The 27,603-nt window shown below is 50.7% G+C and overlaps 1 protein-coding gene across 1 annotated transcript in view; it reads left to right on the top strand.

Moving 5' to 3' along the window:
• Positions 1 to 27,001, top strand: part of LOC139229035 (cyclic AMP-responsive element-binding protein 3-like protein 3) — a 36,437-nt gene extending 9,436 nt beyond the window's left edge. The window contains exons 3-10 of the mRNA XM_070860696.1: positions 1,195 to 1,474; positions 10,198 to 10,316; positions 13,070 to 13,183; positions 16,465 to 16,571; positions 19,831 to 19,899; positions 22,990 to 23,074; positions 23,761 to 23,857; positions 26,640 to 27,001. Coding sequence (XP_070716797.1) covers positions 1,195 to 1,474; positions 10,198 to 10,316; positions 13,070 to 13,183; positions 16,465 to 16,571; positions 19,831 to 19,899; positions 22,990 to 23,074; positions 23,761 to 23,857; positions 26,640 to 27,001 — 1,233 coding nt within the window. The remainder of the gene's footprint in view (positions 1 to 1,194; positions 1,475 to 10,197; positions 10,317 to 13,069; positions 13,184 to 16,464; positions 16,572 to 19,830; positions 19,900 to 22,989; positions 23,075 to 23,760; positions 23,858 to 26,639) is intronic.
• The last annotated feature ends 602 nt before the right edge of the window (positions 27,002 to 27,603 follow it).

The following is a 27,603-nucleotide window of genomic DNA, read 5'->3' on the forward strand; positions in this document are numbered from 1 at the left end:
CCCACACGGTAACCCCACCCCCCCCCACACACAGTAACCCCGCCCTCCCACACACAGTAACCCCGCCTCCTCCCCACACACACAGTATCCCCAGCCCCCCACACAGTAACCCCGCCCCCACACACAGTAACCCCGCCCCCCCCACACACAGTAACCCCGCCCTCCCACACACATAACCCCGCCTCCTCCCCACACACACAGTATCCCCAGCCCCCCACACAGTAACCCCGCCCCCCACACACAGTAACCCCGCCCTCCCACACACAGTAACCCCGCCTCCTCCCCACACACACAGTAACCCCGCCCCCCCACACAGTAACCCCGCCCCCCACACACAGTAACCCTGCCCCCCACAGTAACCCCGCCCTCACACACAGTAACCCCACCCCTCCCCTACACACAGAGTAACCACCCCCACATACACAGTAACCCCGCCCCCCCACACACAGTAACCCTGCCCTCCCACACACAGTAACCCCGCCTCCTCCCCACACACACAGTAACCCCGCCCCCCACACACAGTAACCCTGCCTCCTCCACACACACACAGTAACCCCGCCCCCCACACAGAGTAACCCTGCCTCCTCCACACACACACAGTAACCCCGCCCCCCCACACACAGTAACCCTGCCCTCCCACACACAGTAACCCCGCCTCCTCCCCACACACACAGTAACCCCGCCCCCCACACAGAGTAACCCTGCCTCCTCCCCACACACACAGTAACCCCGCCCCCCACACAGAGTAACCCTGCCTCCTCCACACACACACAGTAACCCCGCCCCCCCCACACAGTAACCCCGCCCCCACACACACACACTAATCCCGCCCCCCACAGTAACCCCGCCTTCACACACAGTAACCCCGCCCCTCCCCCACACACAGAGTAACCACCCTCACATACACAGTAACCCCGCCCCCCACACACAATAACCCCGCCCCCTCCACACACACAGTAACCCCGCGCCCCCTCCCCCACACACAGTATCCCCGCCTCCTCCCCCACCCACAGTAACCCCACACCCCCTCCCCCAGACACAGTATCCCCGCCCCCTCCCCCCCACACACACACAGTACCCTCCCTCCCCAGTTCGGCGGTCAATGTATTGATGTATCGGTGGGTTATCCCGAGCTGCTTTGCCCAGTCACTAACACAACATTCCTCCCTCCTCCCCTCCCCCCAGATCCTCCACGGGAGCAGCGGTGAGGAGTTGCTGTCCTCGATCTTGGCCGACGCTGTCCCTGCCTCCCCGCTCTGGTCATCGGCCGGCAGCGACAGCGGTATCTCCGAGGACCACCTATCAGACCAGCTGGACAGCCCCCAGCACTGCGTGCCCTCCAACAGTCCCCAGGGCATGGAGGCTCTCTGCACCGAGCCAACCTTTCACCCTGGGCCCAAGTCCTGCTGCCGGGCCATGCTTCCCAGGGCTCCCGAGGCTGACTGCCCAGAGGCCGACATCTCCATCGACTTTGGTAAGTGGCCGTGCTTCCCTCTGACCACAGGCTCCAATAGGCCGGTGTGAATAGGGCAGGGGGGGAGGGGTGGTGGGGGGTGGGGGCTGGTCGGAGAGTGTAATATATTTGCTTCACGGGTTCTTTGCTTAAGAATTCATTGCAACACATTGCTATTAAGAACTAGTTGGTTTATTAGCAAAAGGTTTAACAATCACACGACACATTACCAGTTCATCCACCAGGCTCACAACCACCTGCCCCATTGTGGATCCCCCGAACCCAACTGGCTGGGGTTTTATTGAGCCTTGTGAACATCACATGACTGGCTAAGCCACTCCCAACTCAACAGCTCTACAACTACTATTTTGTTGTAATCTGTAAAACATAAATCGTTAACTCAAATGCCCCCTGATTAAAGGGGGAGGGGCACTAAAACAGAAACTTTCAAACAAGCCCCCTTGTTTTTTGTTTTCTTTTTTTTTGCAGGCACCAACACACAAATTATACAAGTGCCCCCTGGCTAAAAGGGGGGTGGGGGGCACTAAAACCGACACAATAAACAAAGTAAATTTTGGACATCAACTCAATTCAAATCAAAATTTGGTTGTCAGGGGTAATGATGCACTCCAGTCCCTCTTCAACAGCTTTACAACTATTTTGTTGTCAGACGATAAACAAGTGCCCCCTGATTAAAGGGGAGGGCACACGCCTAAAACTTTTCAGATGCCCCCATTGAGGGCATCAACACACAAATTATACAAGTGCCCCCTGGCTAAAAGGGGGAGGGGGGCACTAAAACCGGCACAATAAACCAATTAAACTTTAGACAAAAAATATCAAATTAAAATTTGGTTGCCGGGGGTGATGATGCACTCCAGTCCCTCCGCCGCCCATGTCTTCAACAGCTCTACAAACCTGTGAGCATACTCAGCGTACTCACAGGTGCACACGTCACAGAGAGGAATTTCCCCGATTTTTTCCCCCATAATTAGGCTGGGTTTTTATTTCCTTTCTGGGATGGGAGGATTGTCCTACGGGGAGAGATTGTGTAGATTCGGCCTATCTACCTTAGCGTTCAGAAGAATGAGAAGTGATCTCATTGAAATGTATAAACTTCTTACAGGGCTTGATGGGATAGATGCAGGGAGGAGGTTTCCCCCGGGTTGAGGAGTCTAGAATAAGGTGTCGGCCATTTAGGACTGAGATAAGGAGAAACGTCTTCACACAGAGGGTGGTGAAACTTTGGAATGTTCTACCTCAGAGGGCTGTGGAGGCTCAGTCGTTGAGTATATTCAAGGCTGAAATCGATAGATTTTTGGGAACTAAGGGAATCAAGGGATATGGGGATAGTGTGGGCAGGTGAGGTTGAGGTTGAAGATCAGCCATGATCTCATTGAATGGTGGAGCAGGCTCGAGGGGCCGAATGGCCTACTCCTGCTCCTAATTCTTATGTTCTCTCCCAGGATCAGTCTGTGAGAATGCAGCCCACTCAGAGTTTTATTTGTACAGGTTGAACCTCCCTTATCCAGAACTCCCTTACCACCCCTCGTCCAGAACCATTCCCGGCCACCGGGTGCCACATGCATAGAACTCCGACATGAACAAATTGAAGTCTTTCCTTGCTGCCGACCCCCGCAATCGCTGGCCTGACCCCGCGATCCACCGCCCCCACCCCATGATTTTTCTGCTGCTCTCCCAGCCCCAAGCCAGCCAGCCCCGATATCCCCTTGCCCAGTACCTGTACCATCCAATTTAACGTGACTGCCCCTCGTCTGGCAAAATCCCTTATCCAGAACAGGCCAGGTCCCGAGGATTCCAGATAAGGGAGTTTCAACCTGTATTTGTTTAACACAGAGGGGTAATTACAAACTAGCAAACAGTCAAACAGGGAACTCTCGCTGTGCAACTCTGCAACTCTGGAACTCTTCAAAAGTCATTTTCCCCTGCCGAATAATTTCCCCCTCTCCTGAAGGTCCTGACAATTCTCCAGCTGCTCACCCAAAGGGCTGTTCCTTGTGCTTGAATTCGGGCAGCAGTCTACAGGCTATTCGACTGTTACGGGCATCACCTGCTCCCCACATCCCAGCGGATGCCGCTGGATAACAATCGGGAGTGGGAACCATCTGCCTGATCTCCCCTCCCAAGACCAGAGGGAGCAGGCCCAATTGTCATGTCTGCCTGCGGCTGTCGGGAGCTGCAGGGGGAAGTACTGACCAAGGCTCAAAGCTGGGACCTCAATGCTCACCTGTTGTACTGTGCTAGGAGTTTGAAACCCCCCCTGCAAAGTGCTTTACACAATGGGTCACAGTATAGCAGCCGTCTTGCTCCAGCAGAAAGCACCTTCCGTGACTCAGTGGCAGCTCTCTCGCGGGCTCGAGCACCACTCCGGAGACTGGAGCACAAAATCTAGGCAGACACTCCCAATGCAGTGCTGGGGGAGCGCTGCACTGTCGGAGGTGCCGTCTTTCGGAAAAGATGTTAAACCGAGGCAAAAGCAAAATACTGCAGATGCTGGAAATCTGAATTAAAAATGCTGGAACGCTCAGCATGTGTGGAGAGAGAAAATGGAAATCTCATCGACTTGAAACATTAACTCTGTTTTTCTTTGACCCGCTGAATATTTCCAGCAGTATCTGTTTTTATTTATGTTAAACCGAGGCCCCGTCTGCCCTCTTGGGTGGATGTAAAAGATCCCAGGGCGCTGTTTGAAGAAGAGCAGGTGTCCTGGCCAATATTTGTCCCTCTACTGACATCACTGAAACAGATTGTTATCTCATTGCTGTTTGTGGGAGCTTGCTGTGCGCAATTTGACTATTGTTCTATAGTACTCCATTGGCTGTAAAGCGCTTTGGGACGTCCTGGGGCCATGAAAGGCATTGAAGGGGAGCTGCTGAGGATTTTGCTCTTGCACACGGTCTGGGGAAAACAGCCAATTTGGAACATCGCAGCAAAAGGCGACATGCCCAATATCCTGTGATTCTAACTTACCTCAAAGTGACCACAAGGTGGCAGCAGATATACATTTCACTGAATATTTCCACTCGCAAAATGAACGAGGACTGTTCCACGATGGGGAAAAACAGCAGGATTAATGAGGGATATCCATTCCAGCATTTGCCAGTGTTGGTGATTATTTTGATCTAGAAATTGGAGCACGAGGCCATTCAGCCCATCAGGCCTGTGCCAGTGCTAGCTCTTCAATGAAGCTGCTTACCCTCCTGTATGGCTCAGAGACATGGACCATGTACAGTAGACACCTCAAGTCGCTGGAGAAATACCACCAACGCTGTCTCCGCAAAATCCTACAAATCCCCTGGGAGGACAGACACATCAACATTAGCGTCCTCAATCAGACCAACATCCCCAGCATCGAAGCACTGACCACACTTGATCAGCTCCACTGGGCAGGCCACATTGTTCGCATGCCCGACACGAGGCTCCCAAAGCAAGTGCTCTACTCGGAACTCCTTCACGACAAACAAGCCCAAGGTGGGCAGCGGAAATGTTACAAGGACACTCTCAAAGCCTCCTTGATAAAATGCAACATTCCCACCGACACCTGGGAGTCCCTGGCCAAAGACCGCCCTAAGTGGTGGAAATGCATCCGGGAGGACGCTGAGCACCTCGAGTCTCATCGCTGAGAGCATGCAGAAATCAAGCGCAGGCAGCGGAAAGAGCGTGCGGCAAACCAGTCCCACCCTCCCTTTCCCTCATCATCTGTCCCACCTGTGACAGGGACTGTGGTTCTCGTATTGGACTGTTCAGCCACCTAAGGACTCATTTTAAGAGAGGAAGCAAGTCTTCCTCGATTCCGACAGACTGCCTACGATGGTGATGATCACTCGAATCCCAATTCCCTGTGCTTCCCTCATCAGACTCCCACAACTAAATTCCTGTCCGTAAGCTCAGCAGAGGTGGGGCCGACAGTTCTGAATTATCCTGGCCCCTGCTGGCATCTGCTTCCCTTTCTGTGACAAGCCACGTTATCTATCCAACGTTTCCTGGGTCTCCCTGGGCATCGCGCTCCATGTACCTCAGTGGGCCGGGCCGTAAAACGTAGTCCAACTGTTTGCATTTCTATTGCGAGGCCCCGCCTGCCCTCGCGGGTGGATGAAAAACATCCCGCGGCCACTATTTCAAAGAAGAGCAGGGGAGTTTCCCCCCGGTATCCCAGCCAATATTTATCCCTCAGCCAGCCCCTAATAAAACCCAGATAATCTGGTCATTATCACATTGCTGTGATAATGGGAGCTTGCTGTGCACAAATTTGGTGCTGTGCTACATTACAACAGTGACTGCACTTCGAAAGTACTTCGTTGGCTGTAAAGCACTTTGGGATGTCCTGTGGTCTTGAAAGGCGCTATATAAATGCAAGTCTTTCTTTCCATTTCTATTACATAGGATATACGGCACAGAAACAGGCCATTCAACCCAACCAGTCCATGCCAGCCTTTATGCTCCACTCGAGTCTCCCCCCATCCTTCCTCAGCTTACTCTATCGATATAACCCACAACTCCCTGCTCCCTCATATGCTTATCCAGCTTCCCCTTAAATGCATTTATACTATTCATCTCAACTACTTCCTTGGTAGCGAGTTCCATTTTCCCACCACTCTCTGGGTAAAGAACATAAGAATTAGGAGCAGGAGTAGGCCCTATGTCCTCTCGAGCCTGCTCCGCCATTCAGTAAGATCGTGTCTGATATTCAACCTCAACTCCACTTTCCCGCCCGATCCCCATATCCCTTGAAATATCTTCCAAATTCTCGATTCGATTTCCTGGTGACTATCTTCTATTGTCTGTCTTTAGTTTTTCTCTTCCCCACAAGTGGAGACAATGCCTGTGGGCTCGATTTTCCAGGAGGTCAGCGGGCGGGATCGGGAGCGGGTCAGGTGGGAATGTGTTTTTTCCCCCAGTGGGTGGGACCCTGCTGTGAACACACCGCCACACACCTTTCCCCAATATCGGGTCTGTGAGTGCTGAGCATACCCGGGACACAGCGGCGGGTTCACAGCGGGGTAATTACTGGCTTGTTTACAGCCACTTATGAATGAATTTGAGCTCACCTTCTGCATTTGACAATTCACCCCGGAGTCCAGGCTGGTCGTGAACCACAACAGTCAAGCTGAGGCGCGAGTTCAGTGGCCATTCAACCAGCTGTTGACAGCTTCAAATGTACAATAAAAGCTCCCACCTTAGAGATATCTTCCCTCAGCCACAAACTCTTCCTCACTGCATTTCCACAACACATTCACCATGCTGCAAGTCTTTACACAAGTGTCCATTCAGTTTGGCCTCATTCCCTCTCTCACCCTTGACAGATCTCTTTTCCACCTGCCATCTCTTTCATCAGCATGGGTGCCCTTTATACTCTCTCACCTTGGTCCTCAGAATCCCAGCACGATCAGCCCCAACACCAGCAGCATCAGGCACACCAGCAGCACCAACAACAACATCACCAACCTTCTCCGCAATCACCTGATGCTGCACAGGACAGAGGGCATCAGCACTCGACCACGTTGCTGTCCGGGAGGCCAGTGATGGCCTCACCATGGCCAGATTTACTTCACTTGACGCTGTTCCCCCTGGATGTCACATGATGCACCAGGTTGGCACAACCCCACGCCAACATCATAAAGCGTCCCTACAATGACCAAGCCGCTCCTTTCACATCCATGACCATTGCGGGAACGGGGCGGGTGTGGTGGGTGGGGTACCATTATGTCTCAACTAAGCCACTTCCAAAGGTGCATACAAATCTGTCCAAGAACGCAAAGTGTTGAAAATAAAGGTTTCAATGTTTGACAACACATTGGCAATAACACCCAAGTGCCTACCTACCCTTGTGTGTTGTTAGTTGGTATGATTGCACTTGGATACGGGTGAATATGATGGGTGGCTAGTGAGAGGGGGAAGTGATAATGTAGATAGAGAGAGAGGGATGGATGGAGGTGCAAGGTAAGTTGGTGTAAGTAAGGATGTGCAGGAGTAGGGTAGGGAAGGCAGAGTGATGGGAGGCACAGTCGGATGAAGTTGAGTGCGGCTTTGCAGTAACGTTTCATGATCTACTGTGTTGATCTCCTGAGGAGGTCTTTTCATAATAAGTTTCATAAGAATTAGGAACAGGAGTAGGCCATCTAGCCCCTCTGCCATTTAACAAGATCATGGCTGATCTGGCCGTGGACTCAGCTCCACTTACCCACCCGCTCCCTATAACCCTTAATTCCCTTATTGGTTAAAAATCTATCTATCTGTGACTTGAATACATTCAATGAGCTAGCCTCAACTGCTTCCTTGGGCAGAGAATTCCACAAATTCACAACCCTCTGGGAGAAGAAATTCCTTCTCAACTCGGTTTTAACTTGGCTCCTCCGTATTTTGAGGCTGTGCCCCCTAGTTCTAGTCTCCCGGACCAATGGAAACAACCTCTCTGCCTCTATCTTGTCTATCCCTTTCATTATTTTAAATGTTTCTATAAGATCACCCCTCATCCTTCTGAACTCCAACGAGTAAAGACCCAGTCTACGCAATTTATCATCATAAGGTAACCCTCTCATCTCCGGAATCAGCCTCGTGAATTGTCTCCATACCCCCTCCAAAGCTAGTATATCCTTCTTTAAGTAAGGTGACCAAAACTGCACGCAATACTCCAGGTGCGGCCTCACCAATACCCTATACAGTTGCAGCAGGACCTCCCTGCTTTTGTACTCCATCCCTCTCGCAATGAAGGCCAACATTCCATTCGCCTTCCTGATTACTTGCTGCACCTGCAAACTAACTTTTTGGGATTCATGCTCAAGAACCCCCAGGTCCCTCTGCACTGCAGCATGTTGTAATTTCTCCCCATTCAAATAATATTCCCTTTTACTGTTTTTTTCCCCAAGCTGGATGACCTCACACTTTCCGACATTGTATTCCATCTGCCAAACCTTAGCCCATTCGCTTAACCTATCTAAGTCTCTTTGCAGCCTTTCTGTGTCCTCTACACAACCCGCTTTCCCACTAATCTTTGTGTCATTTGCAAATTTTGTTACACTGCACTCTGTCCCCTCTTCCAGGTCATTTGTGTATATTGTAAACAGTTGTGGTCCCAGCACCGATCCCTGTGGCACACCACTAACCACCGATTTCCAACCCGAAAAGGACCCATTTATCCCGACTCTCTGTTTTCTGTTCGCCAGCAAATTCTCTATCCATGCTAATACATTTCCTCTGACTCCGTGTACCTTTATCTTCTGCAGTAACCTTTTGTGTGGCACCTTATCGAATGCCTTTTGAAAATCTAAATACACCACATCCATCGGTACACCTCTATTCACCATGCTCGTTATATCCTCAAAAAATTCCAGTAAATTAGTTAAACATGATTTCCCCTTCATGAATCCATGCTGCGTCTGCTTGATTGCACTATTCCTATCTAGATGTCCCGCTATTTCTTCTTTAATGATAGCTTCAAGCATTTTCCCCACTACAGATGTTAAACTAACCGGCCTATAGTTACCTGCCTTTTGTCTGCCCCCTTTTTTAAACAGAGGCGTTACATTAGCTGCTTTCCAATCCGCTGGTACCCCCCCAGAGTCCAGAGAATTTTGGTAGATTATAACGAATGCATCTGCTATAATTTCCGCCATCTCTTTTAATACCCTGGGATGCACTTCATCAGGACCAGGGGACTTGTCTACCTTGAGTCCCATTAGCCTGTCCAGCACTACCCCCCTAGTGATAGTGATTGTCTCGAGGTCCTCCCTTCCCACATTCCCGTGACCAGCAATTTTTTGCATGGATTTTGTGTCTTCCACTGTGAAGACCGAAGCAAAATAATTGTTTAAGGTCTCAGCCATTTCCACATTTCCCATTATTAAATCCCCCTTCTCATCTTCTAAGGGACCAACATTTACTTTAGTCACTCTTCCGTTTTAAATATCGGTAAAAGCTTTTACTATCCGTTTTTATGTTTTGCGCAAGTTTACTTTCGTAATCTATCTTTCCTTTCTTTATTGCTTTCTTAGTCATTCTTTGCTGTCGTTTAAAATTTTCCCACTCTTCTATTTTCCCACTAACCTTGGCCACCTTATACGCATTGGTTTTTAATTTGATACTCTCCTTTATTTCCTTGGTTATCCACAGCTGGTTATCCCTTCTCTTACTGCCCTTCTTTTTCACTGGAATATATTTCCGCCCATGGGAAGGGAAGAGGACCTCTCTGTGTGCTGTGTCTCCCTCCCTAAGCATATGGCAGGAATGATGGGAGTGCCTTGGTGCAGTCATTGTCAGTCTGTGCAGTGCCTCAGTGCTGTAGAATACTGACTGTACAACTGTCAAAATAAATATGGACACGGTCCCTTTAAGGACATGTCATCAAATTATGTCACCAGACCAACTTCTAATTGGCCGACAAATGCGCTGGGCGGGCTTAACAATCCCAATCAGGGGAAACTCAATGCAGAGGCCGGGACGGAGACAGCAGCAGGGTTGGACCCACCACCAACATCGCCCGACACGGTCCCACCAAAGTTAGCAAAATCCCCGCCTGAGTGTCTACTTTATGAGGCTCGGTGTCCAATGTTGTCTGATAATGCTCCTGTGAGGCGTCTCGGGATGTTTCGCTACATGAAAAGGCGCTATATGAATGCAAGTTGTTATATAACGGGCAGTTTACAATCTCTGAGCTTGACGGATAGCCGACACTCTGTGGTAAATGTTAACGGGTCTTGGTGCTTTGTCCGTGTTTATTCTCCCAGATGACTGGAACTCGGAGTATTTTGAGGAAGGGCGACGGAACATTCCAGCAGTGTCCGCTCCGGACCGTTTCCTCACACTCACCGTCAAGGACCTCCTGCTGTCGAACACGAGTGAAATGGTGAGGCTGTATGTGTCCTACATTGTTACCTTGCTCGGAATTAATTCCACTAACCTGCCGATCCTGCCCCTTCTTATATCTGACTTGTTTTAGGTTTTGTTTTCAAGCAGGGTTGAGTGAGAAATTAATCACAACTAAATTCTAACAGGTTAAAACCACTTCGCAGACAGAGGTACTCAGTGGAGAAAGGCTGAGGGGAGAGCGTGGGATTGGTGATTGGTTTTACATTGCTCTAGAACAGACAGGATGGGCTGAATGGCCTCCTCCTGGTCTGGAACCTATGGTTATAATAGCCCGTGATACTTTGCAAACTTCAATTGCAGACTTGTCCGGTTTGGATCGAGCTGGTTACTAATTATTGTAATATTGACTTTGTAAAATACTTGTTACCTAGGGACTGTTAGTAAATGCTTGTATTTAAACTGATGTGAAACATTGATCACACAATCTTACAGCACAGAACGTTATTCAATAAGTCCCACTCGCCTGCTCTTTCCCCATAGACCTGCAATGTTTGCCTCTTCAAACATTTATCCAATTCCTTTTTGATGGTTACCATTGAATCTGCTCCCACCGCCCTTTCAGGCAGCGCGTTCCAGATCACAGCAACTCGCTGCGCGAAAATATTTCTCCTCATCTCGCCTCTGGCTCTTTTGCCAATCACCTTTAAATCTGGGTCCTCTGGCTACTGACCCTCCTGCCACTGGAAACCGTTTCTCCCTGTCTACTCGATCAAAATGCTTCATGATTTTGATCGCAGGAGAGACAGGGGCTGAAATTGCCCCGTTTTTTAAGAGCAGTTCCGGGGCAGAAATGAGCTTCCACCCAGTCAGGACGGACTGCCCGACGATCGGGACGTTGCCACCCCCTGATTTTGTGAGACAGCGAAGGTTTCCGCGCCGCTCCTGCCCGAATGGCGGTAGTGACATCATTGGGAGCGCGCACCGCCTGGTCCCCGCCCCGGAAGCGACATTGCCCTCAAATAATCGACCGCCCGCTTGCCCGCGCCCCCCGACAGCTTCGCGTGGCAGGACGCTGCCCGCAGCTGGGGGAGTGCGCTCCGCCGTGGCCGCCATGCTATTTTAATTGTCGGCCGACTCTGCAATCGGCCCGACAATGGCGGCCGCGGGTTCGGCCGGGCCGCCAACAGGCAGCCCGGCATCCCCTCTTGGATGGCCCAGTGGTTCGGCCGAAGGCCTCCCTGGTGACCCGGTGGTGCCAAGTAGGCCTTGTACCATCCTTCCCCTTTCAGTGAAGAGCTGGTATGTTGCTAAGCGCAAGCGTGGCACTGATGACACTGCCCGCCTTCCGTTCCGCTCCCGACTCGCTTCTGCCCCTCTGCCGCCCAACGATGGGCAATTTCCCTCTAGTCCCCGTCCCATCGATTGGGACGGTAATTCAACTAATTATTCTAATTATCTGCCCCAAACAGGGCGGAGGGCAATTTCAGCCCCACAGTGTTTAAATGGCTGAATTGATGCTTAATGAAGGGAGGGGATATTTATAAATTTATAAATGCTCACACTATATCACGACAATGCATCGGTATGAATTTGTTACCTCTGCTCTGGTTAAAGCCTTATCTTCAGCAGGTGCTAGCGGAGTGGTAGCACTCTCACCTCGGGGTCAGAAGGTTGTGGGTTCAAGTCCCACTCCAGGGACTTGAGCACAAAATCTAGGCCGACACTCCCAGTGCAGTACCAAGGAAGTGCTGCACTGTCGGAGGTGCCGTCTTTCGGATGAGACGTTAAACCGAGGCCCCGTCTGCTCTCTCAGGTGGATGTAAAAGATCCCATGACACTGTTTGGAAGAAGAGCAGGGGAGTTATCCCCGCTGTCCTGGTCAATATTTATCCTTCAATCAACATCACAAAATGACAGATTATCTGGACATTATCACAGTGCTGTTTGTGGGAGCTTGCTGTGCGCAAATTGGCTGCCGTGTTTCCCACAATCCAACAGTGACTACACTTCAAGAGTATCTGCATTGGTTGTAAAGCACTTGGGATATCCTGAGGTTGTGAAAGGCGCTATAGAAATGAAATCTTTTCTTTGCCCATTGCGGCAGCAGGTCTGCCGTGCGGTGCCCAGTGTCCATGGCGACAGGCTGTCAGTGCTGGCGACAGGCCATCAGTGCGGTGCCCAGTGTCCAGGGCGACAGGCCGTCAGTGCGGTGCCCAGTGTCCATGGCGACAGGCCGTCAGTGCGGTGCCCAGTGTCCATGGCGACAGGCCGTCAGTGCGGTGCCCAGTGTCCATGGCGACAGGCCGTCAGTGCGGTGCCCAGTGTCCAGGGCGACAGGCCGTCAGTGCGGTGCCCAATGTCCATGGCGACAGGCCGTCAGTGCGGTGCCCAATGTCCATGGCGACAGGCCGTCAGTGCGGTGCCCAGTGTCCAGGGCGACAGGCCGTCAGTGCGGTGCCCAATGTCCATGGCGACAGGCCGTCAGTGCGGTGCCCAGTGTCCATGGCGACAGGCCGTCAGTGCGGTGCCCAGTGTCCATGGCGACAGGCCGTCAGTGCGGTGCCCAGTGTCCATGGCGACAGGCCGTCAGTGCGGTGCCCAGTGTCCATGGCGACAGGCCGTCAGTGCGGTGCCCAGTGTCCATGGCGACAGGCCGTCAGTGCGGTGCCCAGTGTCCATGGCGACAGGCCGTCAGTGCGGTGCCCAGTGTCCATGGCGACAGGCCGTCAGTGCGGTGCCCAGTGTGCACGTCTCTCACCGACTCCCATGTCCCACGGTTGTGTTTTGCAGCATCAGTACCCGCCACAGCCGCACCAATCCCGGGAGCTGGTGCTCAACGAGGACGAGAAGAAGTTGTTGGTGAAAGAAGGGGTCACGCTTCCGTCACAGCTGCCGCTGACTAAAGTACATCGTCATCGCACCGTCGCTCACAAACTGACCGGGGGGGGGGGGGGGAGGTACTGACCGAGGGTGTGGGGGAGGTACTGACTGGGAGGTGTGTACTGACAGTGGGGGGGGGGGGGGAGGTACTGACCGAGGGTGTGGGGGAGGTACTGACTGGGAGGTGTGTACTGACGGTGGGGGGGGGGGGGGGAGGTACTGACCGAGGGTGTGGGGGAGGTACTGACTGGGGGGTGTGTACTGACTGTGGGGGGGGGGGGGGGGGGGAGGTACTGACCGAGGGTGTGGGGGAGGTACTGACTGGGGGGTGTGTACTGACGGTGGGGGGGGGAGGTACTGACCGAGGGTGTGGGGGAGGTACTGACTGGGGGGTGTGTACTGACGGTGGGGGGGGGAGGTACTGACCGAGGGTGTGGGGGAGGTACTGACTGGGAGGTGTGTACTGACGGTGGGGGGGGGGGGAAGGTACTGACTGCGGGTTGGGGTTACTGATCCGGGGGGGGTGCGCGGGGAGTACTGACCGGAGAAGCTGGTGATGCTGGAAACCTTGGGGGAGAAATTCATTATGGCCCCGTTTGGGGGCAGTAACTCTTTGGAGCCGAGAAAGTTATGGCCTGGCGCTAATGCATCCTATTTCTCCCCCAATATCCTTTATCCCAGGGAAGTTGGAATGTTATGTTACAGTTACATAAAGCTGTGCTCAGACCCCCGCTGGGGTAACAGCGTTCAGTTCTGGGCCCTGCACCTCGGGAAGGACACATTGACCTTGGGGACGGGGGGCAGGGGTAGGGGTGTGCCGCGCAGATTCACCAGAATGGTACCAGGGCGTCAAGGGTTAAATTATGAGGACATAGTGCATACATTCGCTTGGGTGCAGAAGATTAAGGGGTGATCTAATTGAGGTATTTAAGATTAAACGGGAAACTGTTTGAGGCTGAACCAGACTGAAGGGGCCGTGACAGGGATACACATTCCCTCATCCAATCTTGCTGAAGTCTGTTCTGCTAAGTGTGTATCAGTAAGTTGGAGTAGGCCGGACCCCAGCTGTGGCGTTCTGATCCTATCCATGTTGTTCTCCAGTACAGCCTGGTATAAATCCAGGGCCTCGATCACTCCTACTGTACCTCAGCCCAACGCCCGCCGTCTCTTGTAGCTGGGGCCGGGAGCCATTACTTTTACAATAATGCAGGGGATTTTTTATTGAAGGGCTTTTTGCTTGCTGTCTGTAGACACGATGTAGACAAAACAGAGCCACTATCTCACCCAATACTCACCTGCTCGTCCTTTGTCCAAATAGGCACAAAGTTACAGGCACACATTGTGTCTCAGTCTCTGGGTCGGAGTCCCTACCCGGATACTGAGCCGGGCTGGGGAGAGAAAGGATTGTTCCACAAAATACTTCCCCCCCCCCCCCCACCCCCTTTTCATCCCCGGTTTCATTGTCACGTTGGATTGCTCCCTCGGAAGGTGTCAGTTGCCTGACCTTTAACCCTCCAGCGCCGTTGTAAACTGGGAGACATTTCCAGCTCATCCTCAGGATTGCTTCCTGTTTTGTGTGTCCGCTCAGGAAATTCACCCCCCCGTCTTTCTCTCCCTCTATTTCTCTCACTCTTTTGCAATTACATACACCCCCCCTCTCTCTCCTATTTCTCTCTCTCTATCACACATACTCGCCCTCCCTCTCTCCTATTTCTCTCTCTCTCTCTCTCTCTCTATCTCTCACACACATACTCACCCTTCCTCTCTCAATTTCTCCCTCTTGCACACACTCTATTCTCTCTCAGACTCACTTTCTCCCTGTATTTCTCTCTTTTTCTTTCTTTATTTTCTCTCTCTCTTTCTCAGACACATACTCGCCCTTTCTCTCTCTTTCTCCCTCTCTCTCTCTCACACAATGGGCTCAATTTTCGCCGGTGATTTGCGCATTTTTTTGGAGCAGGCTGCTCTTTTTGGCCTAAGTTGAAAACCACAGTTTCCCCAATCAGTTTGCACCGGTGTAACTCAGTTACGATTTTTTTAGGTACGCTTTTTTCAGCCAAAAGGTTGTAACCAGCCACCCGCGCCAATTCTGGCCAGTTAGGGAAGTTTGGCCAGCTGAGAGTTACTCCAGTTCTCTTTAGGTCGGCGTATGTGGCCGCCGCAGAAAAACCTTCCGGAGAGTTAAAGAAATGGGCGCAGGTAAGTGCAGCAGATGACCGGACAGCAGCAGTAGGAGAGGTAAGAGAGAGGTAAGAGAGAGGGTGGGGAGGGAGAGAGGGTGTGGGGAGAGAGAGAGGGTGGGGGGAGGGAGAGAGAGGTGTGGGGATGGAGAGAGGGTGTGGGGAGGGAGAGAGGGTGGGGGGAGAGAGGGTGGGGGGAGGGAGAGAGGGTGGGGGGAGGGAGAGAGGGTGTGGGGAGGGAGAGAGGGTGTGGGGAGGGAGAGAGGTTGTGGGGAGGGAGAGAGGGTGTGGGGAGGGAGAGAGGGTGTGGGGAGGGAGAGAGGGTGTGGGGAGGGAGAGAGGGTGGGGGGAGGGAGAGAGGGTGGGGGGAGGGAGAGAGAGGGTGGGGAGGGAGAGAGGGTGAGGGGAAGCCTTTCGGGTGTAGTTAGGTGCTGGGACCGGGGAGGAGGAGACCACTTGGCCAGAGCCAGGGGCAGGAGAGCGCACTGGCAAACCCTTGGGCCTGAGCTAGGGGCGGGGGAACAGACCGGGAGACCACTCGGCCTGGGCCAGGGGTGGGAGAGCGCACCAGCAAGCCCTTTGGCCAGATACAGAGAGAGAGAGATCGGAGAATTGAACCGGTGGGGACCGAGAATTGGACCGGACCGGCAAGCCCTTCGGCCGGGGTTGGAGGTAAGTTGCTGCTATGTGTTTTTCGATTCTTTTAACGTGTTGGGAGCTGGCTGTAAGCTTCACTTTGCAGCCTCAGCTCGCATTGTGTCCCTGGTTACCATGGCAGCCTGATCTTTTTGGCACAGATCAAGGCTCCACCACCAAAACTAAAGGTCGGGTTACGCCAGGCCAAAATGAAGAAATCCAACTTAGAATTTTTTTTGGCGTACTTGGGCCCCAAAAATTGGGCGTAACTTTTCAAGTACTCAAAAAAATGCTGTGGGGAAAATTGAGTCCATACTCCCTCCCTTTCTCCCTCTCTCTCACACACACTCTTTCTCGCTCTCTTTCTCCTTCTCTTTCGTTCTCTTCCCCTCTCTCACATACACATTCCATCTCTTTCTCTCTCTCCCTCTCCCTCTCTTTCTCTTTCTCTCCCTCTCTCTGATGAGTTAAGTTCTTTCCCCCTCTTAGCAAGAAGAACGGATTTTAAAGAAGATCAGGAGAAAGATCCGGAATAAACAGTCTGCGCAAGAGAGCCGGAAGAAGAAAAAGGAATATATCGACGGCTTGGAAAACAGGTGAGGGAGGCGGTTACAGCAGAAAATCATTGCCAGGCCAATAATGGAGCCTGTAACGTACCCACCTGTCAGTATGTAGGTTTGTTGAGCTGTTGAGTTGAGAGTGGCTTAGCCAGTCACGTGATGTTCACAAGACTCAATAAAACCCCGGCCAGTCGGGTTCAGGGGATCCATGATGAGGTATGCAGTTGTGAGCCTAGTGGATGAACTGATAATGTGTAGTGTGAATGTTAAACCTTTTGCTAATAAACCAACTAGTTCTTAAGAGCAATGTGTTGCTATGAATTCTTAAGCAAAGAACCCGTGAAGCAAATACGTTAGAGTCAGCAGCGAACCGTATGTTAGCCACACCCCCTCGACCCCACCCAGGGTCAAAGGAGATGGTTTGGCACGCTGGGAGGTGGTGCGTTTGTGGGGGGGGGGGGGGTGGAGGACTTCCTGGGCCAGTAGCAAGTAATTGATCGCTTGCCGTGCCAGATCACAGGGGCTTTGTTTTAGGAGGGAGGGTGGACGCTGACCAAGTGAAATGGCTCTTTGAGGCCCAGCAATGTGTCTGACCATAAGCTGGGAGGCATCAGGGGAAGGCCAGGCCCAACAACACCAACAACTTGCATTTATATAGCATCTTTAACGTAGTAAAACCTCCCAAGGAGCTTCACAGGCGTGTTATCAGAAAGAAATTGACACCGAGTCACATAAGGAGATATTAGGACAGGTGACCAGAAGCTTGGTCAAAGATGTGGATTTAAGGAGGAGGGAGAGGCAGAGAGGCTTAGGGCCCAGGCAGCTGAAGGCACGGCCACCATTGGTGGGGCGAAGGAACTCGGGGATGCCCAAGACGCCAGAATTGAAGGAACGCAGAGATCGCAGAGGGTTGTGGGGCTGAAGGAAGTTGCAGAGATAGGGAGGGGTGAGGTTATGGAGGGATTTGAACACAAGGATGAGAATTTTAAATTCAGGGCGTTACCAGACCGGAATCAGTGTCGGTCAGCGAGTGCAGGGGTGATGGGTGAGCGGGACGTGGTATGGGAGAGGGAACAGAGGCAACAAGTTTTGGATCAGCTCAAGTTTACAGAGGGTGGAAGAATTGAGGCTGGCCAGGAGAGCATTGGAATAGTCAAAACCATGGATGAGGGTTTTAGCAGCAGATTGAAAAACAAACATTTATCAATCACCCCCTGGCACTCCCTGGCAGTGCCCAGTGGCCCCAGGCCCTGGGTAATTGGGATATTTCCCGAGTGCACCCAGCACATTTCTGGGAGAAGACATTGTAAAGGGGACTTTGATGAGCCATGTACACAGTTGGTGTGCAGCCTTCTGGCAGTGGAAACCATTCCCATTTGCTTCACCCTATGTTCAGCACATGAGAGGCCTCAGGCCTCAGAACACAGGCCCCTGCGCTCGAAGCACTCCATCATTGGCCTCTGATCAACCTAAGCTGACCAACCAACTATTGAAAGGGACTGCACCGCAGAACTTCCAATAAATTGCCAATCTCGCCCAGGAAACAGGGTGGCCAGAGTGGGCGAGGCTGTTATATTTTGGTTACCCACTGCTCTCTCAGCCCAGGCGGAACTTAACATAATCACAATCATTAAGGAGGTGGTACTCAGTAAGATAATGGGACTAAAGGCGCTAAATCCCCTGGACTTGATGGCTTGCATCCTAGGGTCTTAAGAGAAGTAGCAGCAGGGATTGTGGATGCATTGGTTGTAATTTACCAAAATTCTCTGGATTCTGGGGAGGTCCCAGCAGATTGGAAAACTGCAAATGTAACGCCTTTATTTAAAAAAGGAGACAGACAAAAAGCAGGAAACTATAGACCAGTTGGCCTAACGTCTGTGGTTGGGAAAATGTTGAAGGCCATTATTAAAGAAGCAGTAGCAGGACATTTGGAAAAGCATAATGCAGGGGGGAAGTCATGTTTGACAAATTTGCTGGAATTCTTTGAGGATGTAACGAAGAGGTTGGATAAAGGGGAACCAGTGGATGTGGTGTATTTGGACTTCCAGAAGGCATTTGACAAGGTGGCACATAAAAGGTTACTGCACAAGATAAAAGTTCACGGGGTTGGGGGTAATATATTAGCATGGATAGAAGATTGGCTAACAAACAGAAAACAGAGAGTCAGGATAAATGGTTCGTTCTCGGGTTGGCAATCAGTAACTAGTGGGGTGCCGCAGGGATCAGTGCTGGGACCTCAACTATTTACAATCTATAGTAACGACTTGGAGGAAGGGACTGAGTGTAATGTAGCCAAGCTTGCTGATGTTACAAAGATGGGAGGAAAAGCAATGTATAATGAGGACACAAAAAATTTACAAAAGGACATAGATAGGCTAAATGAGTGGGCAAAAATTTAGCAGATGGAGTATAATGTTGGAAAGTGTGAGGTCATTCACTTTGGCAGAAAAAAAATCAAAGAGCAAGTTATTATTTAAATGGAGAAAGATTGCAAAGTGCTGCAGTACAGCGGGACTTGGAGATCCTGGTGCAAGAAACACAAAAGGACAGTATGCAGGTACAGCAAGTGATCAGGAAGGCCAATGGAATCTTAGCCTTTATTGCAAAGGGGATGGAGTATAAAAGCAGGGAAGTCTTGCTACAGTTTTACAGGGTATTGGTGAGGCCACACCTGGAATACTGCGTGCAGTTTTGCTTTCCATGTTTACGAAAGGATATACTTGTTTTGGAGGCAGTTCAGAAAAGGTTCACTCGGTTGATTCCGGAGATGAGGGGGTTGACTTATGAGGAAAGGTTGAGTAGGTTGGGCCTCTACTCATTGGAATTCAGAAGATTGAGAGGTGATCTTATCGAAACGTATAAGATTATGAGGGGGCTTGACAAGGTGGATGCAGAGAGGATGTTTCCACTGATGGGGGAGACTAGAACTAGGGGGCATAATCTTAGAATAAAGGGCCGCCCATTTAAAACTGAGATGAGGAGAAATTTATTTTCTCAGAGGGTTGTAAATCTGTTGAATTCGCTGCCTCAGAGAGCTGTGGAAGCTGGGACATTGATTACATTTAAGACAGAGATAGATAGTTTCTTAACCGATAAGGGAATAACGGGTTATGGGGAGCGGGCAGGGAAGTGGACCCGAGTCCATGATCAGATCAGCCATGATCGTATTAAATGGTGGAGCAGGCTCGAGGGGCTACATGGCCTACTCCTGCTCCTATTTCTTATGTTCTTTATGTTCTTATATTGAGGTTACCCAGTGCTCTCTCAGACCGCTTTCTTTCTCTTTCACCTTTAGAATGGCTGCCTGCACGGCCCAGAACCATGAACTGCAGAGAAAAGTCATCCGCCTGGAGAAGCAGAATACGTAAGTAGTCTCCTCTGCACTGGGCCGACTGTACGTTGGGGACAGTGCGACAGATGCAGCCCACCCATCGGTATTCCATCCAGTCCCAAACTGACCTTCTGTAGCCAAGGGGTCTTCTAACCGCAACTCAATGTTGCATGTGGGTGGGACTGTATCACAGTTAAGATCATCTTCTCTTCTACTGATATTGCTGGTAAGGTTCGCGCTTGCTAGGTTAGCGGTTCTTGTTAAAACCCATTTTCACCCGGTGTTAGTGACTGGTACCAGATAAAGCAACAACAACTTGCATTCATATAGCACCTTCAGCATAGAAAAAATGTCCAAAAGTTCCTCAGAGGGGTTTCAACGGACAGCAATGGATGCTGAGCCAAAGGAGATATTAGGAGGGTTGACCAAAAGGGTATGGAGTTTGTGATGGGGACCAAGGACAGTGGCTTCAGGCTGACAGTGGAAAGGGCGACAGATGTGGTGGACCTGGGTGTTCGTCAGCGTTCGTGTGGAAGCTCACCCCATGTCTGCAGATGATGTCGTCAAGGAGCAGCATGTAGATGAGAAAGGGGAGGGAGGCAAGAACAGATACTTGGGGAAGTACAGAGGGAATGATGTGGGGGCCAGAGAGAAGCCATTGCTGGCTGCGACTGGATTGGTAAGAGTAGAACAAAGGAGGATGGTGAATGGTAAAGGCTGCAGAGAGATCGGGGAGGTTGAAGTGTGATAATGCCCCATGGCCATCCGAGAATTTAAAGCTTGCAGTTAATGTCAAAGGCACAGAGTTATTGGGGTGAGGTGATGAAGTAATGTATATTTAAATTGAATTGGGACTGGGCAATTTGCAACAATGACCATTCCCTCATTATAGCCATGGTCCTGTCTCACTCTCCCTAGACCGTTCCCTGGTTATAGTCATGGAATCATAGAATCATAGAAGTTTACAGCACGGAAGGAGGTCATTTCGGCCCATCGTGTCCGTGCCGGCCAACAAGAGGCTATCCAGCCTAATCTCACTTTCCAGCTCTAGGTCCGTAGCTCTGTAGGTTACGGCACTTCAAGTGCACATCCAAGTACTTTTTAAATGTGGTGAGGGTTTCTGCCTCTACCACCCTTTTCAGCAGTGAGTTCCAGACCCCCCGACCACCCTTTGGGTGAAGAAATTTCCCCTCAAATCCCCTCTAAAGCTTCTACCAATTACTTTAAATTTATGCCCCGTGGTTGTTGACCCCTCTGCTAAGGGAAATAAGCCCTTTCTATCCACTATATCTAGGCCCCTCATAATTTTCTGCACCTCAATGAGGTCTCCCCTCAGCCTCCTCTGTTCTAAGGAAAACAAACCCAGCCTATCCAATCTGTCCTCATAGCTAAAATTCTCCACTCCCGGAAACATCCTCGTAAATCTCCTCTGTACCCTCTCCACTGCAATCACATCCTTCCTGTAATGTGGTGACCAGAACTGTATGCAGTACTCCAGCTGTGGCCTAACCAGTGTTTTATACAGTTCAAGCATAACCCCCCTGCTCTTATATTCTATGCCTCGGCTAATAAAGGCAAGCATTCCGTGTGCCTTCTTAACCACCTTATCGACCTGGCCTGCTACCTTCAGGAATCTGTGGACCTGTACTCCAAGGTCCCTTTGTTCCTCTACACTTCTCAATGTCCTACCATTTAATGTGTATTCCCTTTCCTTGTTAGCCCTCCCCAAATGCATTACCTCACACTTCTCTGGATTAAATTCCATTTGCCACTGTTCTGCCCATCTGACCAATTGATCGATATCCTCCTGCAGTCCGCAGCTTTCTTCTTCATTATCAACCACACAGCTGATTTTTGTATCATCTGCAAACTTCTTAATTATACCCCCTATATTCAAGTCTCGATCATTGATATATATCACAAAAAGCAAGGGACCTAGTACTGAGTCCTGCAGAACCCCACTGGAAACATCCTTCTAGTCACAAAAACACCCATCAACCATTACCCTTTTCTTCCTGCCTCTGAGTCAATTTTGGATCCAACTTGCCACTTTGCCCTGGATCCCATGGGCTTTTACTTTCGTGATCAGTCTGCCATGTGGGTCCATATTGAAAGCTTTGCTAAAATCCATATACACTACATCATACGCACTGCCCTCATCGACCTCCCTGGTTACCTCCTCGAAAAATTCTATCAAGTTAGTCAGACACGACTTTCCCTTAACAAATCCATGCGAACTGTCCTTGATTAATCTGTGTCTTTCTAAATGTAGATTTATCCTGTCCTTCAGGACTTTTTCCAATAATTTTCCCACAACTGAGGTTAGGCTGATTGGCCTAACTCAGTCTATCCCTTTCTCCCTTCTTAAACAAAGGTACCACATTAGCAGTCCTCCAGTCCTCTGACACCACACTTGAAGCCAGAGAGGATTGGAAAATGATGGTCAGAGCCTCTGCTATTTCCTCTTTTGCTTCGTTTAACAGCCTGGGATACATTTCAGCCGAGCCTGGGGACTTAGCTACTTTCAAAGCTGCTAAACTCCTTAATACCTCCTCTCTCAGTATGTTTATTTCATCTAATGTTCCTGTCTCACTCTCCCTAGACCATTCCCTGGTTATAACCATGTACAGTCTCACTCTCCCTGGACCTTTTGCTGGTTATAGCCATGTACCAGTCTCACTGCCTCAGCAGACATTCCCAGCTTCCGTGATGGGTTGGTTTGTGGCGTCAGCACCGACAGGATATGATCTTCAGCTGATGAAAAGTATAACAGGTGCTGTGGGGTACTGGGGTGGAGGAGATGTTTAGATAAATACTGCTGCAGGAAAAAAAATTAAAAGCCTGATCTTCGCAATGTTGACAAGAGATGGAGGCATCTGTGTTGTGTGGGGCTGGGAATATGCCTTCTGTCCGCTGGTGGTCCAGTAGACTGGAGAAGCGTTGCATTCCTGATCCCTGGTCTGGACGAGAGTGAACCTTTGTCCCCGGGTGGTCCAGTGGGTTGATGGGGCTGCTCCGTGTCTCTCTGGGTGGTATGGCATGTTCCCAGATAGTCTATTGTCTGACAAGTTATTGTCTGGAACAAATGAACCAAGTATTCTAACCAGTGCTTCCTCCCTACAGAACATTACTGCAGCAACTGAGAAAACTCCAAGTCCTCGTCATGCGGTCGACGGGCAAGACTGCACAGACCAGCACCTGCATCATGGTGTGTGGTTGGGCAAGTTATCTTAGTGCTCGTATTCGCGCAGCCTGTGCATGTGAACTTTAACCTTTCGGTGCGTTTGTTAGTAAAATGGAGAGCGGGTGAAATTGGCCATGGGCGGTGGCACAGGCAGAATCGCATTGGGTGCCCATTATACCCCCAGTCCCATATTCACTTCCATTGCCTTCGATAGACTGAAAATCAGGCCTGTCGTATAATCTGACCCCACCGGTTGAGTGGCCCCAGCCCATGACCAATTTCGCCCACAGAGAGTGTGCCGGCTTGACTGATCGCAGTGGCTGGGTTACTGAACTATGGCAGGTCTATGTTAAGTAACTCGACACACTTGTGAAGTACATTTACCTGTATTGTGGCTGAGGTGTTTTCTGCTAAGATTAGCGCACGCGACTAAAATGGTGTCGCTGTAGCCACACCTCTAGTTACTCAGCAATTTCCATTGGACAACATCGCAGTACCAGTGAGCTGACAGCATCATGACACTGAGCTGCCCTGCCCCCACCCCGTGCCAAGCATCTTTAGGAAGCACTAGGAGAAAAGAAAATGGCACCTAGTAATTCTGGCTCTTCTGTCTGCCCTTTAAGGCAGTGTCTCTTTAAGGCAGTGTCCCTTTAAGATGCAGTTAGTTTTGATGTGAGCTGTGTAACTTTCGGTCTTTTCTTTCTCTCCAGGTGCTGATGTTGTCCTTCGGCCTGATTATTTTCCCCAGCTTCAGTTCGTTCAGTGGCAGTACAGGTGCAAACGAAGATGACTTCAGCCCTGTACGAGGTTAGTGCCGGTGTCAAGACTAACGTAACGCTGGGCGATTGGGATAACGCTTCAACACCAGACTCCGGTGACAAGCAACAGGCAGAACTCTCACCGTGATTCATCCCCTTGGCTTTTTATCCCGATCGCTTGATGTGTCGTGCTTTAAAGCATGGAAGGTCAGAGGGCATATCACTATAAAGTTGCCCTGCTATTGTGGCAGGTACTGCCAAGCATGTGACATCTCCAGTCACAACACAATGGACAATAAAAGCCCAGTTGGGAGCGGGAGCTTTGGGGGAGGGGATGCAGCCCTCAAGGTGATCGAATGGCACTCATGTTGCCGACTGAGCGTGCCCAGGCTCCACAGTGCGGCTGAAAAAGCGGGGGCCGTTTTAGCCTAACCCGTCCCTCGGCAGAATGAAGCCAGCGCAGAGTAATATTGTGTGGAGTGTAAACCCGGCCTTTCACCCCATCCTGAGCGTCTCCCACTCAACGAATTAGGTTAGAATTACCCCAGGAGTATTGGTAAAAAGAAAGAAGAAAGAACTTGCATTTATATAGCACCTTTCACGGCCTCAGGATGTCCCAAAGCGCTTTACCGCCAATGAAATACTTTTTGAAGTGTAGTCACTGTTGTAATGTAGGAAACGCAGCAACCAATTTGCGCACAGCAAGCTCTCACAAACAGCAATGTGATAATGACCAGATAATCTGTTTTAGTGATGTTGATTGAGGGATAAATAATATCTGGGACACCGGGGATAACTCCCCTGCTCTTCTTCCAAATAGTGCCGTGGGATCGTTTACATCCATCTGAGAGGTAGAGGTGTTGTCTTTCGGATGAGCCGTTAAGCCGAGACCCCACCTGCTCTCTCAGGTGGACATAAAAGATTCCACGGCACTATTTGGAAGAAGAGCAGAGGAGTTATCCCTGGGGTCCCGGCCAATATTTATCCCTCAATCAACATAACATAAAAACAGATGATCTGATCGTTATCACATTGCTATTTGTGGGAGCTTGCTGTGCGCAAATTGGCTGCCGCGATTCCCACATTACAAAAGTGACTACACTCCAAAAATACTTCATTGGCTGTAAAGTGCTTTGAGACGTCCGGTGGTCATGGCAACATGTCCCAAGGTGCTTCACAGGACCGTTATCAGACCAAATTTGACACTGAGCCACATAAAGCGTCATTAGGACTGACGATGAAAAGCTTGGTCAGAGAGGTAGGTTTTCGGGTAGGAGCAGTGTCTCCCACTCCCCGAGTCCTTGTCCTTGTCTCTGTTGGTGTTGAGGCCGGGAACTTGGCGAAGTGGGTTAGTTGAACCTGTGTCCCACCATTGCATGGCATAGTATGTTGGGGCTCCCATGGAATCAGTCACTCTACCGACCCTCACTAAGGGCTCAATTTTCCCCAAAGCATTTTTTGGGCGTAATTGAAGAGTTACGCCCGATTGTGTGAGGCTCAAGTACGCCAAAAAAAAAATTATAAGTTTCCCCGTTGGATTTCTTCATTTTGGCATGGCGTACGTAACCTGACCTATAGTTTTGGGGGTGGAGCCTTGATCTGCACCAAAAAGGTCGGGCTGCCATAGTAACCAGGGACACAATGCGAGCTGAGATTGCAAAGTAAAACATACAGCCAGCTCGCAACACATTAAAAGAATTTAAAAACACACAGCAGCAACTTACCTCCAACCCCGCCCAAAGGGCTTTCCAGTCCGGTCCCATTCCCCGGACACACACTCTCTCTCTCTCTCTCTCTCTTTCTCCTCTCTCTCTCTCCTCTCTCTCTCTCTCTCTGTGTCTCTCTCCCCCCCCCCCCTCTCTCTCTCTCTCTCTCTCTCTCGTTCTCCTCTCTCTCTCTTTCTCCTCTCTCTCTCTCCCCTCTCTCTCCCCTCTCTCCCCCCTCTCTCTCTCTCTGCCCCAGTCTCTCTCTCTCTCCTCTCTCTCCCCTCTCTCTCTCTCTCCCCCCTCTCTCTCTCTCTCCACTCTCTCTCTTCCCCCCCTCTCTCTCTCCTCTCTCTCTCTCCCCTCTCTCTCTCTCTCTCTCCCTGCCCCCTCTCTCTCTCTCTCTCTCCTCTCTCTCCCCCCTCTCTCTCTCTCTCTCTGCCCCAGTCTCTCTCTCTCTCTCTCCTCTCTCTCCCTCTCCTCTCTGTCTCTCTCTCTCTCTCTCCCCCTTCTCTCTCTCTCTCTCTCTCCCCTCTCTCTCTTTCTCTCTCTCCCTTCTCTCCTCTCTCCTCTCTCTCTCTCTCCCTTCTCTCCTCTCTCTCTCTCTCTCTCTCTCTCTCTCCTCTCTGTCTCTCCCTCTCTCTACACAACCGGGGACTGAGAATGGGACCGGCAAGCACTTTAGGCGGGGTTGGAGTTAAGTTGCCGCTATGTATTTTTCAATTCTTTCAGTGTGTCCGGGCATCTGCTGCGCCGATTTCCCTAACTCTCCGGAAGGTTTTTCTGCGGCGGCCACATACGCCGGTCTAAGCAGAAGTGGAGTAATTCTCAGCAGGCCAAATTTGCCTAAATGGCCAGAATTGGCGCGGGTGGCAGGTTACACCCCCTTTGGCTGAAAACAAACTGCCCTAAAAAAATTGTAACTAACTGAGTTACACTGGTGCGAATTGATCGGAGAAACTGTGGTTTTTCAACTTAAGCTGAAAAGCGCAGCCTGCTCCAAAAAAACGGCGCAAATCACCGGGGAAAATTGAGCCCTAAATAGAACTAGATTTTTATCTGGAATTAAGGGTGTCCGCATCTCTATCTGAAGAGTCCGAGAAGCTATAACGTGGATCACCTTTGCAGTATTTTCCAGGTCTCTGCATGATGTGGAGTCGTCCCGGGTGCTTCACGTGTTGGCCAGCCCTCACAGCCATGCCCCGGCAGAGAAGGATCCGGAATGGAGTGATCAGCTGACCTTGGAGAGCAGCGGTACGGTTAACAAACGAGACCAGTTCGAGAACAGCAAAGGACCCACGGGGGACGCTGGGGGTCCCCCGACCAACCGGTCAAACTCTTCGCTGAGGAACAGCGCCCTTGCCAAGGATGTCACAGTCCTCGAAGACTTCGACCCTGAAGACCATACTGTAGAACACGCACTGGGACATTCAGCATGGACTGAACTCAGCTCTTCCCAACTGATCCCTGACCACGGAGACGGAAAGTAGGGGCTTTTCAAAATCTGGGACATGTCTTATTGGTTGACATGTAAAGGGGAAGGAGCCAGGACTGATTGAGCACGGAAGACTGGAATAAGATTGACATCTTTCCATTAGAATACACTCTACCAGTTCTCCTTGTACATCAGAAATAGTCCAAATTAGCCATTTTGCACATCCAGATATTGTCTGATATGTCGCATCACGGTTTTAATTGGGTACTATGTATATATTTTAAATTCTTTTTTTTAATACAGTAAATAGCAGTCTAAATGACATTAATATGGACAATCCCAGCTTCCTAGCATTAATACCTCCAGCCCAAACTCGCCATACACTCCCCTCACTATCTCCCAACTCTCCACCCCACTCACTCTCCAACCCCTCGACCCTCCTCTCCTCCCCCTCTAACCCCTCGCCTTTCATCCCCTCCCCCTCCAACCCCTCGCCTTTCACCCCCTCGCCCTCCATCCCCTTGCCTGCCACACCTCACCCTCCACTCTCCACACCCTCCCTCCATTCCCTCATCCTCCACACTCTCTAACCCCTTGCCCTCCATCCCCTCGCCCTCCATCCCCTCTGCCCACTCCCCCTCCAACCCTTCCCCATCC

This window comes from Pristiophorus japonicus, chromosome 18 (genome assembly GCF_044704955.1).
Source record: "Pristiophorus japonicus isolate sPriJap1 chromosome 18, sPriJap1.hap1, whole genome shotgun sequence".
NCBI lineage: Eukaryota > Metazoa > Chordata > Chondrichthyes > Pristiophoridae > Pristiophorus > Pristiophorus japonicus.